General features: G+C 32.9%; 1 protein-coding gene across 1 annotated transcript; it reads left to right on the plus strand.

Annotated features, from left to right (window-relative positions):
* The first annotated feature begins 12,030 nt into the window (after positions 1 to 12,030).
* LOC110786725 (rho GTPase-activating protein 5) lies at positions 12,031 to 16,922 on the plus strand. The gene is made up of 5 exons (XM_021991303.2): positions 12,031 to 12,860; positions 14,137 to 14,257; positions 14,368 to 14,487; positions 15,239 to 15,469; positions 16,057 to 16,922. The coding sequence occupies exons 1-5, from the start codon at positions 12,391 to 12,393 to the stop codon at positions 16,618 to 16,620; spliced, it is 1,506 nt and encodes a 501-aa protein (XP_021846995.1). The 5' UTR covers positions 12,031 to 12,390; the 3' UTR covers positions 16,621 to 16,922.
* The last annotated feature ends 417 nt before the right edge of the window (positions 16,923 to 17,339 follow it).

The following is a 17,339-nucleotide window of genomic DNA, read 5'->3' on the forward strand; positions in this document are numbered from 1 at the left end:
CCGGTCAATAAACTACTCGAGTTCGGGCTCGTTTAAAGCTCGTTCATGTTCGTTCATTTATTAAACGAGCCGAGCTTGAACAACTTTTGAAGCTCGCTTAATAAACGAGCTTGAACATGAACATAGGTATGCTCGTTCATTTAAGTTCATGAACAACTGGTTCATTTATGTTCATGAACAACTCGTTCATTTATGTTCGTGAACAACTCGTCTAGTTATGTTATGTATCATATTTTACCATATATACGTTTTTTAAATATAAATATAAATCATGGTTTTGACTTTTGAAATCTATAATAGAATAAAAATATTTTGAAATAAAATTTTAATTGCTAAATTAGTGTTCTTTGACTATTTCTAAATTATTAGTTTGTTTATCAAATAAAGCAATGTACTTTAATCTTTTTTTTTTTTTTGGTGTTAGCACCCGGTTCGCCCTTAGGGCTAATCCGGATTCGGGCCGAGTTCTGGGTGGATAGGTTCCAGTCCCCTCCCAATTGTTGTTGCGGGGGATCGAACACGAGTTCTCCCTACCAAGTTCAGCCCCAATCACCACTGAACCAACAGACAATTGGTGTTTAATCTTTATTATTAGACATGATTATAATTTGTTAGATTTTCAAGTGGTTATACTCTAAAGCTCGTTTAAGAAAGCTCGTTCTTGAAAAAAGCTTGTTTATAAACTCGGCTCGATTAATAAATGAGCCGTTCACGAACAGTTCGCGAACACAAAATCTTTTAAACAAATCGAGCTTGAACAGATTTTGGGGCTCGGTTAAAAGCTCGGGTTCGGACTCGAGCTCGCATAAGTTAAATGAACATGTACATGAACAGGGTAATACTCGGCTCGGCTCGGCTCGGCTCGTTTGCACCCCCAGACATAATTAATGTTAATTGTTAGTTTATGTATTTATTTCAAATTATCATATTATAACACTTAGAGTTGCGTATAACGTTTTCCTTCCAGTAGTTCAGCTCTCATGCACTCTCAACAATTTAGCACGTTCGACTATGGAAGATTAGAACACTAACGGTGTTGCATTATCGTAGTCAAAAGATTGGTACAACAACTATGCTAACAGTATTATTAATGAAAATGAAAACTCATCGCATGGAATTAATTATGGGATCTTATGTGGCTATATAACAATTTAATTTTAGAAATAAATGAATTTTAACAATTTATTGCAAGTCTCAAAAACAGTTGCAATATAATTAATCTTTGCTGAAAAAGAATACAATAGTACGTAGTACTAAACTAAATCTATCCATATGATTGTTCCCTCTGTTTCGAACTGAGGGTTTATATCGATTTCTTTTGATGGTATTTGGAAGAAATTAATTAGGAACTCCATTTTCCTTATCGGTCTCGCCATTTAAGGTAACACGTAACAGTAGAATAATCGATTTTCTTAGCGTATTACTCTGTACGGAGTATTTCGTTGTAAAAAAAAAAAAAACACTCTATATTTGCCGCACTCTATATTTGCCGGATATACACTTAGAAATAGAAGAGGACAAAATGTCTTCCACATACAGGTTTACAATAAATTTATTGTAAATCAAGTAACTTTTTATATGTTTTGATTTTCTTTATTACGAGACATGCACTTAATTAGGATAAGGGGGAAATGTAAGGGGATCCCCATCCCCAATCAAGTATTTTCACTTATTAAGATCTGGGGATCCCCATCCCAGATCAAGTACTTTCACTTATTAAGATTCGAACTACTAGATAAGATTCGAACTACGAGATCAATAGCAAGCATAGCTTTGGCAAGTTGTTCTATATAAGGCGTTATAAACAAAGTCATGACAACAATCAAGGGTGGACAAACAAAGAAAATGTTATCTTAAAAGGTTTTTGTAATTCTTTGCTAATGAGGTGTGTAAGGGTTTCTAATGATTAGTCTGTTGTGCATACGAAAAAGAAGGATCAGATGTATATTTATAATTCGTAACATCTAAAGGCTTTCATAATTGGGCTATGTTTGACTTATTTTAACTTGTTTCAAATAAAATAAATTCTGATAAGTTAAAAAAAAATCATATATATTTTATATAAAATAAGTTTTTTTTTAACTACAAGATTTTGTATCTTTAATGACAACCTAATTACGACGGGTCAAAAATTCCGTCGCAAAACCCTTTTTGTGACGGGGCTAACAACCAAACAAAGACGAGAACAACCGTCGCAAATTAAAATGTGTTTTACGATGGGTTAACGACGAGATTTCCATTAATGACGGCCCCCTTTTATGACGGGTTCGCGACATGAAATTCCGTTATTAATCAATGATTATTGGCCTTTACCGACGAGATTTCTCTTCGTTAATGGTACAATTTCTTGTAGTGTTTTTAGTTCAGATAAGTTCAATTAAATTCCGTTAAGTCCAGATAACTAGATATGTGTAAAACTCACGACCTTCAGTATAAATAATAAAGTTTTTGCCAATAAGCTATTACGTACATGTGTCATGTTATTATTGCAAAAATTATATACTTGTATATACATAGTATATAAGTAAATGTGAATGTTACCTCAAAAAAAAAAAGTAAATGTGAATGTTATTAATAATTGATTGTTCAAAGTTTTTTAGCCGAACAACACACATAATTTGTTTTTAATAATTGATTGTTGAATAAATATGGTGTTATGGAAACTTTTTATGTAACTATTTCACAGGCTTATCGCCTTATCTACAAGAAAGTACCGAAATAAAAATAAGGAGAAAAATATAATTGAATGATTACGTTAGTACTATTAATTACGAGTATCAAAAAGGAACATAAATAAATCGATGATTTGGGCTTCTGTAATCTTTAAACCTTTTATCATCTCACGTATTCGTTATTCAAAATCGCAATTAGCACCTAACAATTGCAACAAAACACATGAAAACAAACATTAAGCTCCAACAGGCGTGCATGGCAGCTTGAATTTTAATGATTTTTTTTTAACATATAAAGCATACATTATTATATTATGTGTCGCAAATGATGAAGACCGTGTTATAAAAATACTTGAATAGTAACAAAATCACAATTTAGTCGTGGATTAATAACGTATTAACAATAACAATCAATGATAATGACATCAAGGCCGGTGTCTAACCTACCCGATTGATGATAAGTAATTCATAATTGATAAGTCGATGATATAATAGCTCAAGTATATAATTATGTACTACTGTTTATAATTTATCGGTTAGCAACCAAGAAAAGATTCTATAAATAAAGTGCATGCCACTTTAAATTTTAACCACTCAAAATATTTTCCTACTTAATTAATTTTATTAAATAGAGTCGTAGTGGTTGATACATGAAATTATTAAAAGTTTAGTAAACAAATCATGCATACAAATAATTGTTCTTTGGCGGATTTAATTTATTTGAGCTCTTCGGAATTTTCATGATCTCTATACAACTAATTGTACTATGTGAAAGGTGGGATACATGTAAACCCAATTTTCAAAACCGCGGTAATTGTAAGACAAAATAAATATAATGTCGTTTAATTTGTAAGACTAGTTTCTTAATTGTACGAAATACTTGTAAGTTTGTGCCCTCTTTTTATGAAAGGGGGTTGGGTGAGGCGTGAGAGTATTTACTATTGCAAATCAAAATTTATCGTCATTGTTATGAATAAAGGATTTTTTTGGTTTTAATGTTGATTTGTATGACAATTTGATCTTGGAATAATGAAAATAAATAAATGAAGAAATTAAACAATACACAAGGATTTAAGGTGGTTCACTCTTCAATGAGCTACATCCACCATGGAGGACGGTTTGGAGATTGTATTACTCTTCAACGGAAAAAGGATTACAAAGAGGAATTCTCAAATGTGAAGAAGAGAGAATTCTATGTATGCTTAGATATAGGGTTTCAACCTCACTTGTTTTTCTCTTTCTTCATTATGAAAATCTCATTAAATTTGGTATTTAATTATAGTGTTACACGTCAAAACAATCTAAGGGACAAGAAAAGACCACATTCATTGAAGCTTGCGGAGAAGAAAACAGTTCACTCGTAGGCCGCAGGGTTCGGTCGAACCTATAACAGGTTTGGCTGAACCAACCCAAAGTTCGGCCAAACCTCCAGAATCTCCAAGCTACTGATTCTTTTCTTGTCCGATCGAACCATCAAAGGGTTCGGGCGAACTTCCAGCAGGTTTGGTCGAATCTCAAACAGGTTCGGCCGAACCTCCAAAATCTCCAAACTACTAACTCTTTTCTAGTTCGGTCGAACCATCAAAGGGTTAGGTCGAACTTCTAGCAGGCGGCCGAACCTCCCCTACTTCAGGCCAGCTTCTCGTAAATAGTCATAACTTCCTCATTTCTCATTCAAAATGAGCTTATGATCATGCGTTGGAAATCTATTGAACCAAGCTTTCACCTCCAACTTGAATCAACTCAATCTAATGAGTAGATCATGATATATGTCCATTTAAAGTCAATTCTTCCACTATAACAGTCATAACAGTCATACATAACCGTCATACTATATAATAAGTATCTAATTTGTCGTTAGATAAGTTAGCTACCATGTTATCGCAAGAGCACAATAAATTACTACACTTAATTAGAGTGTTGCCGCAAGCTTGAATATCAATTGCTTTTACCACATTCGACCTTATCCATAACTAAACTTTTGAATGTTTCCTAAGTACTTTGGGATAAATCCGTAAGAAACGTGAATTAAGAAAAGAGAACCTACTATTATGGCCACTTTGTGACCAATTCCAATTTGGATTTGGATTTACTCTTTTTTTGTTCCACTATTATGGACTTGCTGAAATTCGTAAGAGTACTGTTGTTTCTATGGCATCAGCATTTGACAAAACTATATAATTCCATGCACTAAAAATCCGTTATTTGGGAATAATTAATTATATTTGACTATAAAGTTTGAAAAGGGTATTTATGTATTTAACAATTTTAATCAACCTCGTTCAAGTCAATTTTTGATCAAGTTGAGTTAATCGCTTGCAACTTACCTCGTACTTCTAGCACCTTTTTAGTCATGCATATTTATTTAGGGTGTCAATGAACTTTTTTTTTTTTCCGTGCGCATGAATTATAAGGACATTATCAGCTACTACATATAAATTATAAGTTGGAGAATGTGGATTTGAACATTTGAACTAACACAGAGTTTCATACTTTATCACTCTTAGGTCAAGCTCAAGTTGGAAATGATTGACGTGGACCAATGTGTCATAATATGGTCAAGATCCCCATTCAATCAAATTCGAGCTCACCATCACTAAGAATGGTAGATTTGATAAGTGTATGACTACTATAAAATGAGAATAAAAAATACTCCTTAGTTAAGTGATAAGATAATACGTTGTACTCTGTATTATTTTGTGAGATATACTCCAAACGTCGTAACTTTTTACAACAGATTTCAATTCAGGTTCTCATTTGTAAGGATAATGAAACAAATTCTGATTCTGGTTCCGACTTCAAAGAACCAGATGCAACAAGTTTCCTTTTCAATTTTTGACATGGTACCCTGTTGACTGTTGTCATACACTCATACCCCTGAGTCCCTGATTACCACTTTAAGGCACTAGACAATTAGCCATAATTGTTCAGTTGTTAGTTTGTTACCATGCTATGGGCCCATCTTGTCCTGACCAAGTTATTTTGGTATTTTGTGTGGGATTCATAGGCCCAATATGAAATTCAAGTGTTATAATAAGTTTTAGGCCCGTTTGGTCCATCTTGATTTTGCCATATTTGGACAAAGAATTACAGACCGGAATTAAGCACATGCCTATTCAAAGCGTGTAATGGGCCTCTATACTTTTAGCCCGAGGTACACTACCATCGGCATTTCTTATCATGAACGAAGTATTTCTAGGGCTGTCAAAAAGTGATTCGATTCAAGAAATACTGCGGGTAGCCTATATCTCCACCAAACAGCTCGCGGATGCACTCATGAAGCCATTACCAAGGTCCATGTTTACTAACTTGGTTCACAAAATCGGTCTCTCATGTTGCCGATCGTTTTGAGGAGGCGTGATAAGGATTGACTGAGTCTCGGTTAATCCTTAGGTTGTTAAACACATTTAACTTGTACTTTTGTATATACTACGTATTTATCTAGGACTTATTCTATGCTTATCGACCAAAATTGTATGCAATTTGCAACAACTCAAGTTTGATGTTACTAACTTGCTACCAATATAAGGCATTGGACCATTAGCTACAATATTAATTGGTAGTATGTAAACCTCTAACATATTAACATACTACCTATTAATCAAGGCATTGTACCATTAGCTATAATTGGTTACTTGTTCCTCTTTGAGGAAGTCTTGGACAATAACCGATTTGCTTAAAATGGACGCAATTAACTCTTATTTGTACAAATTAGTTTGTTAATGGATTTGTCACTATCAATAAATCATAAAGTATAATTGGTACTAACTGGCACTCGTAATGTATTGGTAGACCAATAACATACAAATTTATACCAATAGAGTCCTCCGTAGTGGTGAATTAAACATTTGACAAGCTGGATTTTAGTAGGGAATTCATGGAGAGTTGGAGGGACTATACACTCAATGGGCCTCTATATTTTCTCTTTTGGGATCTCTTATCATGTATTTATACTCACTCCGTTTCTAAATAAGTATTCGATCCCACAAAAGGTTGTATAAATACCTTTTCATTAGCACCATTATACTTAATCTTTCTCATAACTCTATCATAATTAAACCTAATTGATATGATAATAACTTATTACAACTTATTAGATCTGGTTTGGGAATTTATTGGACCCGATAGGACTTAATTGCAATAAAAAATACTTACAAAAATACTAAATTGGTAATGAATCCCTAAATCCCAGCTATGTGATGAGGTGTCTTAATTACTCCAATTGAATGGATTAGTTTGCAAATATCTTACCATTTATCCTAATATTTTAAAACACAATGTTTGCATGAAGTGATGCCACGTGTTATCTCTGCCACGTGTCATCTCTTTTATATTATTTTACTTTTGGTCAAATCATCATTTATATTTATCCTTTTCAATCTCCTCCTTAATTAATTAAATATTCATTTTATTTCAAAAATAATTTTATTTGTTTCACATTCTAAATTTAATTTCTTAATACTCCAAATGCTTCACATTTTAATTATTACTTCAAAATTTGTGTATCCTACTTTATATTACATAAATTATGTACAGAATGTTTAAATTAAGAAACCCGTGCATCGTACGGGGTAAAAACTAGTTTCTTGTTCATGCACACTTGCATATAAATACTATTAATTGTTTTTTATGATTAGTTTTTATTTTTTTTTTTTTTTTTATTATTATTATTATTATTATTATTATTATTATTAAGTGTTTGGTGGCACCACTATATATGAAGACAACTGAACTTCCCTCGAATAGAAAAATAGAAGAATAGGGATTATGATCCATTTCTGAAGGAATGAATTGAAAGTAGCTAGGTAGGATTTGTTGGCTTAACCCTCCTCCAACTGATAGGCAGATAGCTAATCTCAATCCCAATAAATTAAATTGCTTTTATTCAGGAATCAATCACCTCTAAATTTGGATAACGTCACCTTAAAACAACCAGCTCAACCTAACTTATACCATGCCTTGATACTTCATACTTCGTATGTAATACTCCATACTTTCAATCATTTGACTTTTGTAATGTTCATACATTAAGTTTAACCAAATTTCTTACCAATATATAAAGATCAACTGCTTTAATATATGATGTCGGATTAGTCTTACTTTAATGATTGTAGTTAGAGACTTGTTTATAATTTGTAAAATTTTCAATCTAGTAACTTAACCATTGGAGTGGTTTTAATAAATTAGCATGGAAAAAAATTGCTCAATTGGGATGCAAGTTATAATTAAAATAAAGTTAAAATTAAATTGTTAATTAAAAAGTGGACTCAATTAAATAACAAGCTAGTTTGGTAAATTAGCTCGTCAGTGGGCACAAACTAGCTCAAAATAAACTAGCTTAAAATCGTATGTGACATGACAAACTACTTTAACAAGTAGATTGCCATTAATATATATTTTTCAAATATCAATTTTTGTAAGTTTTTACTAATATGTAATTACATATAATTATGGTCAAACTAATGACTTAACAAGTGTGTAATCTAGTATTTTTTTCCCCTATAATTCTATTTGTACATAATAGTTTAAATTACTCAAAACACGATTGGGATCATGGATTCATGGGTGGTCAACCGCACGACACCTCAAATAAGAACAAAGTCCAACAATACTCCATTTTGAGGGAAAGGAAAGGATTCTTAAGATGGCTTGAAAGCTACTCCTTTACCAATTCTAATGTGTGTGCAGTGTGGGTGTCTCATTTTGTATGCTTTTTTTTTTCTTTTCATTTTAAGTTAATTACTTCTTTTAGTTTAATTATTTTGATTTTTGAGGTGTGCGAATTATACTACTACTCCGTATATGCTTTGATGTCAAGTTATATTATTATAGTTTTGGATGGACAAAATTAAAATAGTAGGTGGAAATCATAATAAACAATGTTTTTTTTTCTTTTCGACGGGTAATTAAGAATATTGCCAAAGAACGTAATTAGAGATTTAGAGTCAATCTATATATATATACGATCGATGCATGACATTTAAGCATAATAAAGTTAGTTATTATATATGGTTGCTAATTTTTTTGTTGGAAGTTAACGACGTTGGAGTTGCAGCTCATTGATATACATACTCTTTTAATGTTCTGTTAAGAATTAAGATCGATCTCATGAACAAACTTAATTAGAAATAAGTAGATCAAGACGAGTTGTCCGGTTGTCTCATATTTATACTAGTTTTCTATGTATGTGATGTGTGCTTGTAATTTAAAAATACGTATAAAGTAATACTTAGGTTCCGTTTTATTGGACTTGTTTTGACTGGACTTAATTGAACTTATATGAACTTAGGCTCCGTTCTATTGGACTTATTTTGACTTAACTTATATTATTAGAACTTATCTGAATTTATCTGAACTTAACTAAACTTATCTAAACTTACCTGAACTTATTTTATCCGGAAATAAACTTATTTTGTTTGAAATAAATTTAATTTGTGTGTGAAAATGTCTGAAAACAAGTTATTTTTGCTGAACTTAACTGAACTTATTTTTTCTGAAATAAGTCAAAATAAGTCGAACAGAACGTAGTCTTAACTGAACTTATCCGAACTTATTTTGTCTGAAATAAACTTATTTGTGTGTGGAAATATCTGAAAAACTCTTATTTTTCTTTAACTTATATTATCTGAACTTATCTGAACTTATTTTGTCTGAAATAAGTCGAACGGAACAGAGGCTTAAATGATTAATTATTTCTTGTCCTTGATATGTTTCCAGTTTTAATATTTGGTGATTTTTTAAACATCTTTTAAAAGGTTTTCGTTATACGGAGTATATTCCGGTGTTTTTATAAAGGAGTAAATGGGTAATTACTTTTTTGACGCCGCCTCATGCTTTCCCTTATCTAATAGAGATTGGAGCTAGAGGGGGATGATTAAATCATTTTAACTAATTTGTATGTATGCATGTGTGCTTAATTATAATTTTGAAACGCACACACAATAATACTTATTCTGTGTTTTGTTAATTGTTTCTCAACTTTTTTTTTGGTTATTTTTTACTAACTTTAATATTGGATGATTTAATAAATATCTTTTAAATTGATTCCCTTCTGCACTGTGTGGTAATATAAAGTATTTTTTTTGTTTAATTTGTTTAATTTTTCTAATTTTATTAAATGGTAGAATACGCGCTCTTTTTCTTTGATGTCTTCTCAGACGTTCCCCTATATATGTATACTAGTTTTATATGCACGTATGCGTGCTTGTAATTTACAAATGCATGCACATTATTTGGTTAACTACTTTATTCCCTTTTCATTGATAAATTTTTTTTCTTAGTTTTAATATTTGGTGATTCGAGTAAATATCTTTTAAACTAATTCCCTTTTACGAAGTATATTGTAATATAAAATATTTTTGTATTAATTTGTTTTTATTTTCTAAATTTTAGTAAAGATTAAAATAGGCAATATATCACTATTTACGCTGCTCAGGCGTTCCCTTATATAATAGAGATGCATATCATGTTAATTAAGGGACTATTTTTCTTATCTTCATACTTGTACACTTTTAATGCCACAAATTTCACTACACGAAATTGTCTTATTAACGACGGGAAATCCCGTCGCTAAAGGCCAATAATTGTTGATTAGCGACGGGATTTTCCGTCGTGAACCCGTCATAAAAGGGGGCCGTCGTTAATGGAAAATCCCGTCGTAAACCCGTCGTAAAAGCTATTTGCGACGGTTGTTCCCGTCCTTGTGGGTTGTTATCCCCGTCGCAAAAGCCCTTTTACGACGGGATTTTTACCCGTCGTTATTAGGTTGTCATAAAAGATGCAAATTTTTGTAGTGTTCTTATTTAAAGATGGTGTACAATAATACTTCGTATTATACGTAAAAGTTAACTCAAAATGTTTAAAAATTACCCCTCTTTATATAAAAGCTATCTATTTTTTAGTGATAAAATTTTCTATTTTAATAAAATTATTCCTTCAAAATCAATAATAATAATGTACTCCGTATAAAGGAAATCATTTAACCCTTTAAAAATTTATCCACCAACTTTTTTTTCATAATTTAAAATTTAATTAAATTATATTAAAAATTAAAAATTAGGTAAAAGTTATTTCGATATATAATAAATTTATTATACATAGTGAAATACTTTTTAATTTGATTTGATGGAGTAAGATGGCACATACCTCGTTTTTGCTTGTAAGTGGCCTGTGTGAAGCTGTGAACTCTCAATCTCATCAATTAATTGATGTGGCCTAAAGCTATTTAATTATTGATGACGAGATTTAATAGGCCAAGTCATGTATTGACATGCAATATCACATCTTTATTTCAGTGGTAATTATTGAAATTGATTAGTGTACAGATTATACCATTGCAGCATGGCAAACAGCATAAACTGACTATTAAATAAAATATAATCCGTAATTAGCAGGCATAAATTACAGTAACAACAGTTTTATTAAGTTTATGCGTGGGAAATGACGAGATCCATGTCGTTGTCTATGCATGCATGCATGGATGATGGATCCAGTTCTTGTAATATCCTCACATTTTTCTCTATTTTTTATTAATGAATCTATGGTTGGTCGGCTAACTATTGCACATTTGCACCAAATTTAAATAAGTTATTTCATTCCTATAAAATTATACTTCAAAAACGTAGTAGATCTATATGGGACAAAATACTAGTCAAAATATTCACTAAGAAGATCCATCAATGTATAATCGTCTATGCGTGGATCTATTTTATTTATTTAATCAATGTATTCTCTTTATTGGATGAAATCTAAACTTATCTAAATTAAATTTATTAAATCTGGTTTTGAAGATACTATATCAAGGAGATATATTTTTCTTGATTATAGACTTAGAGTATATAAATTATTTGGTGACAATCAATCAAAATCACTTAATTATAGTATCTGTTGTAGATCTTATTCTACTCTTATTGTACGGAGTAATGCCATATATAGCGTAATTGTAATCTTCTTATTTATATGTAATTTTGTAGTATTCTGAGGTTGTATAAATACTTTTCATTAGCACCGATATATTTAAGCTTTCTCTTAACTCTGTCATAATTAAACTTAATTGACGTGCTGATACATAATTGTAACTTATTAGACCTATTAATTCAAACCCGATTATAACTTATTATATGTGATTAAATTTAATTACAAGAGAAAAAACTTATTATTGAAACTTATTAACACCATTACAAGTATCAAGACTCACTAACTAGATTACAATTTACAAGTAGTGGGAACAATGATTCAATTGTAACACTCGTAGAATTAAGGTAACACAAGTCGACACTGAAAAGATGGTCCCTTGACATTTGACAATATAATAAGATAATGATAATTCACTGAATGCAATACATAAACAACACAAGTTAGACAGCTATTTCGAGATGTCCCCTTCTTCTACCCTTATTCATTGTTCATCATTTTACTCACGGATTTCCACTCCTCTGAATTCAGAATCTCACCCCACACCACTTTCTCTTCTCTTGCTTTTATAACTTCCATAAACTAAACTCTTTTTGTTTTCTTCCTCTTAAAACTCATCCATTTCTCAATCTTCAATGTTCAACCAACCCCCTTTAATAATCCTTAAAAATTACTCCACCTTGTCAATTAATCGATAAATAAATCCAAAAACATGTTCTAATGCTTTTTGGTGTTTTCCAGTGATGTTTATGTTGTTGAAAAACTCAGAATTATAACCCAAAACAACATAACATAAAAAATTAAGATGACCCTTCTGTTTCGATCCATGTCTTGTCGACTCGGCTGCGACTCGGCTAACTCGCCAACGAGTTCCTCTGTTTGGGAACAAGAAGGCGAATATGAAGAAACAGAGGAAGACGAAGAGTATGATTTTGAAGAAGAAGAAGATGATGAAATTGAGGGTTTTGAGGGCCCGATATCAACCCCATTGATAGGCCCATTATATGATAAGAGTAATAGTAGGAGAGAGAAAGAGAATGAAAGTGGAAATGGGCAGTTTCCAATTCTTGCATTTATGGCGGCGGCGCTTAGGAAATCACTCCTTGTAACTTGTAGTGTGGAGAGAGAAGATAGTACAAATGTTTCATCCTTGGAAATTAGTTGTCCTACAAATGTCAGACATATTTCCCATGTTACTTTTGATCGCTTCAAGGGTTTCCTCGGTTTACCCGATGAATTTCAGCATGATATCCTTAAACGGGTTCCTAGTGCAAGGTCAGATTTGGCGATTTGCTTCTTCTTGCTCCTCATTTTGTTGGATATATTATCAGTTTATTAAAGTATTGTTAAGTGTTATTGAGATCTAGGATGTTTAATTTATTGAAATTTCATTTACTTGTTTGATTTGATTGTGAAATTGTAACTAGAGATTTTACAAAGGTTTTAACTCTCCTGAATAGTGGTGTCTTTGGAGTTATATACAGGAATTCAGATTTAAGTATTCTTTTTGAATCAATTTTGGTGGAATTAATGTGAGATGGATAATATATATATTGGGGAAGAAGAGAAATTTACTGTAATTTCCATGAATTTGAAAAGAAGCAAGGTATTTGTGTCAAAATTACTTTAAAGTCTGGTTCGATTTCGTGCGAATATAGTAGCTTTAAGCTGATGCAAATGTGCAATTGATAAGACTTGATTTGATAACCATGGCTTTAAGAAATAGCCAAGAATTGTATAATTAAGATTTAAGAATGAAGATTCTTTGCATGATTGTGGGGGTTTCCTCTACTCCATCTCTCTCAAAGAGGGTTAGGAATATTATACAAGTTCATGATATCAAGCCACCTTTGACAATTCAGCTAGGAGCCTTCCCTGATTCTGTCAGTTGTTCAAATCATGCTGAAAATGTGTTGGATTAGTCCGTTCGAGTCTTCTCATGCCCGAAGGTCTTAGTTTCTTCCTACCCTCCTCTCCCTTTCTCTTCCCCAACTCTTGTTAGGTCGACATTTAGGCTACGTTTGGTTTGGTGTAAAACGTTTTCAGTGCAAAATGATTTTCAATGGAAAATATTTTCCAAGGGAAAACACAATTCTAGACCAGTTTTCTTTTGTTGAAAATGGAAGAAGATGGTGAAGATTGAAGGGAAGAATGGAGAGGGAGGAAAGGAGGAAAGGTGGAAAAGTAGTTTCGTCCCTTTCAAATGGAAAAGGTTTTTCCACCTTTGAATTGTTTTTCATCACTTGCCAAACCAAACAACGTAAAATGATTGTAAAGGGGAAAATCGTTTTCCAAGAAAACGTTTTACCCTCTACCAAACGGAGTCTTACAGTGATGACTTCGATGGTACTCCTCATACATGACCTGTATTGTGTATTGTATTCAGCTGAGGGTGCAGATTTAAACTAATATTTCGAGGCCTTGATATTGAAGGCCTCAGAATTGAGCATATTTGGAGTATGAGATGATTATCATCTCTTTTAGTCTACAATTTGTAACTATGGAACAATGTTATTTTGTCTTGATGTTTGAATTTTGTGGTGTTGTGCAGTGCAAGTGTGTTTGGTGTTTCTCCTCAGTCGATGCAGTGTTCTATTGACGAGAGAGGAAATAGTGTGCCGACTATACTTGTAATGATGCAAAAGCGCCTGTATAAGGACGGAGGCCTTGAAGTATGTTTATTGATTTGATAGTTTAAATAGAGTTGTGATCAAGTATTGTCTGATCCGATCTTAATAGTTGATATGTGTATGCATGTTTTCTTTCTTTTTCCTGTTTGAAGGCAGAAGGAATATTTCGAATCAATGCTGAAAATAGCCATGAAGAGAGTGTTCGGAATCAATTGAACAAAGGGGTTGTTCCACAGGCAATTGATGTTCATTGTTTGGCTGGACTAATTAAGGTAATCACTCGATCAAGTAACTGACTATGTGGTAAATCTGAGGATCAGCAACTACTCTGGTAATTCCCTTGTTAGCACAACTGCACAAGTGACTTACGAATTCCAATTAGTTGAGCTAAGTGATGTGCAAATATTGTGTTGTACAGAGTACTACTGGTACTTGTTTCTGTTATGTTTCAAATTGGCCATTATAGAAGCGGTAAACATTCATATGTCTTAATGCTGTTTTAGTTTTGGAAGACAAATAATAGAGGATCATGTAGGAACTCAATGGTTGAGCTCCCGCCTTCTGACCTTAAATTCCTATTTAGGGCCCGGTAGCCCATCTTTAGGGCTCCGTTTATTTTGACGAAAAACTCTTTTCCAGAAATTGATTTTTCCATTTTCCTTCGTTGTTTTGTTAAGGGTGGAAAACAGTTTTCCCAAAGGTGTAAAACAACTTCTCAAGGGGAAAACTAACTTTCCCTTTGAAAAGAAGGAACGCCACATTTTCCCTATGGGTTTGGTTGGGTCCCCTCTTATGGGTTTGGTTGGGTTCCCTCTTTTTCTACTCTAAACCTCACAGGGACTGATTTCCTTACCAACTGTTCTTCAGATTCGGATTACTTGGTTTCGAGATTATTGTAATAATAACAAAGGAAAAAAGGGAATGACTAGAAATATGAAATAAACTTGGCTGAAGTAGTGACATACTCTATTGATATTAGTGAGCAGTATATTCTGAATTTCTATTTGATTGCTGGTACTGCAGGCGTGGTTTAGAGAACTGCCAAAAGGAGTGCTTGATTGTCTTACACCAGAACAAGTAATGCACTGCAATACAGAAGATCAGTGCACTCAACTTGTGAAACTTCTTCCACCAATGGAAGCTGCACTCCTTGACTGGGCCATTAATTTGATGGCAGACGTCGTGCAGAATGAACATCATAACAAGATGAATGCAAGGAACATTGCCATGGTCTTTGCCCCAAACATGACTCAGGTGAACTTCTCCCCACTAATTCATTGTCATCCATATTTCCATGATTCTATCCCCTCCCAACAATGCTGACTTGGGCTCTGTTTGGTTTGACGGAAAATGTTCTCAGTGAAAAATGATTTTACATAGAAAACATTTCCCAAGGGAAATCACAATTCCGAACTAGTTTTTCTTTGTTTGGTTTCTTACAAGTAAATTCATAGAAAATAGGAAAATGAGTGTGGGTGAGGATTATAGGAAGATAGAAGGGGAGAGAAAGTGGAAAAGTGGTTTCCCTTCATTTCAAATGGAAAATGTTTTTCACCCTTTTGAGAGTTATTGGAAAATTATTTTACACCCCTTGCCATAACAGACAACGTCAAATGATTGGAAAATGGAAATGTTTTACACCAAACCAAACACTCCCTTGCTGAAACAATTGTTTAATGTTCTTGGGTTTTATTGCTGTCACAGTTTTTGTTCATCTTTTGGTCGATTTGGAACATATCTGCCAAAGCCCGGCTCATGATCACCTCTAAAACATGTTTTGGTCGACATAAACATGTGCTAATGTCGATAATACACACACCTAAATTTTGTCTCCGTTGCAGATGGCTGATCCATTAACAGCACTGATCCACGCCGTACAAGTGATGAATTTTCTCAAAACTTTGATCATGAAAACTGTCCAATCAAGGGAAAACGCTGCTGCAGAGAAAGCAAGGATGATGTCATCATGCTCGGACTCCCCGAACACAATTAGCAGCAATCCACACAAGTCCATCTCAATCGGAGAACTGATTTTTGAGAAGCAGCAAGACGACGACAACAACAACAACAACAACAACAACAACAACAACAACAACACCAGTGGTAGTGATCAAGTGCACAGCATAAAGTTTATGAGAAGTGTAACTTTAGACGACGAATTCAGTCCTGAAAAAAAACATAGAAAATCTCAGGAGAAAAGCAATGAAAGAATCGCATATTGCTCGATTTCGCATGACAGTTCTCCAGTGGCTGCCATATCAGGAGATGAAGATAGAGAAGTGGAAGGGATATTGGAAAGATTAAAATTCAGAAATGGGGTGAAAAAACTTTGCAGGCATCCTGTTTTCCAGTTGAGTAAACCTACCAAAAAAACAGCTGAACTTGGGATTGTAAATAGTAGATGAGATAAGAAAATAATCACTGCCCAGTTTAGAGTGTGACCAGTCTCTATATGTTACTCTAGGATATGATTTATATGAGTGCTTAATTTGCTTACAGAATTCAGAATTCTTTGATTTGTGGTGATTTCTCTGAGTTTGATGTAATTTTTTTTTTAATAGGAGCTAACCCAAGGGTTTCAGTTTCAGGTGAATAATCATTGTTAGTACAATATTTTCCGACCTGGAATGTTTCCTTAGTACTCCGTATATATATGTTTGATCTTCATAAAATCATCAATATATGGTATTGAACAAGTTTGGGATAATTACCGGCTTTTCTCTGTATATACTATATACTAATCAATACTTTTTCCTTTGATAGAATTTGAATTCCCTCTAAGGTCTTGTTTTTTTCCAGCTCCATTTGGTTTAGCTCGGCTTCATTCAGTTCAATTCAGCTCTATTTTATTCAGTTCAGTCAAATAAAGCTTAGAAGAACATGGCCTAAACAAATATACAAGTATCAAAATTTTAATTCGGTGATTTTTTTCTCCCCTTTTATAGGACGGTGAAATTTCTTTTAATGAATATGTACAGATGTAAGGATCCGTTTGTCTGGAAACCATTTCCATTTTTTGATAGGAAAAAAATTTATTATTAAATAATCATACGACATCTACAAACTAAATTTAAATCTAACAAAATCATAACAAATCGAATCAAATAAAGGCTACGACGTTAAC

Source organism: Spinacia oleracea, chromosome 2 (genome assembly GCF_020520425.1).
Source record: "Spinacia oleracea cultivar Varoflay chromosome 2, BTI_SOV_V1, whole genome shotgun sequence".
Lineage (NCBI taxonomy): Eukaryota > Viridiplantae > Streptophyta > Magnoliopsida > Caryophyllales > Amaranthaceae > Spinacia > Spinacia oleracea.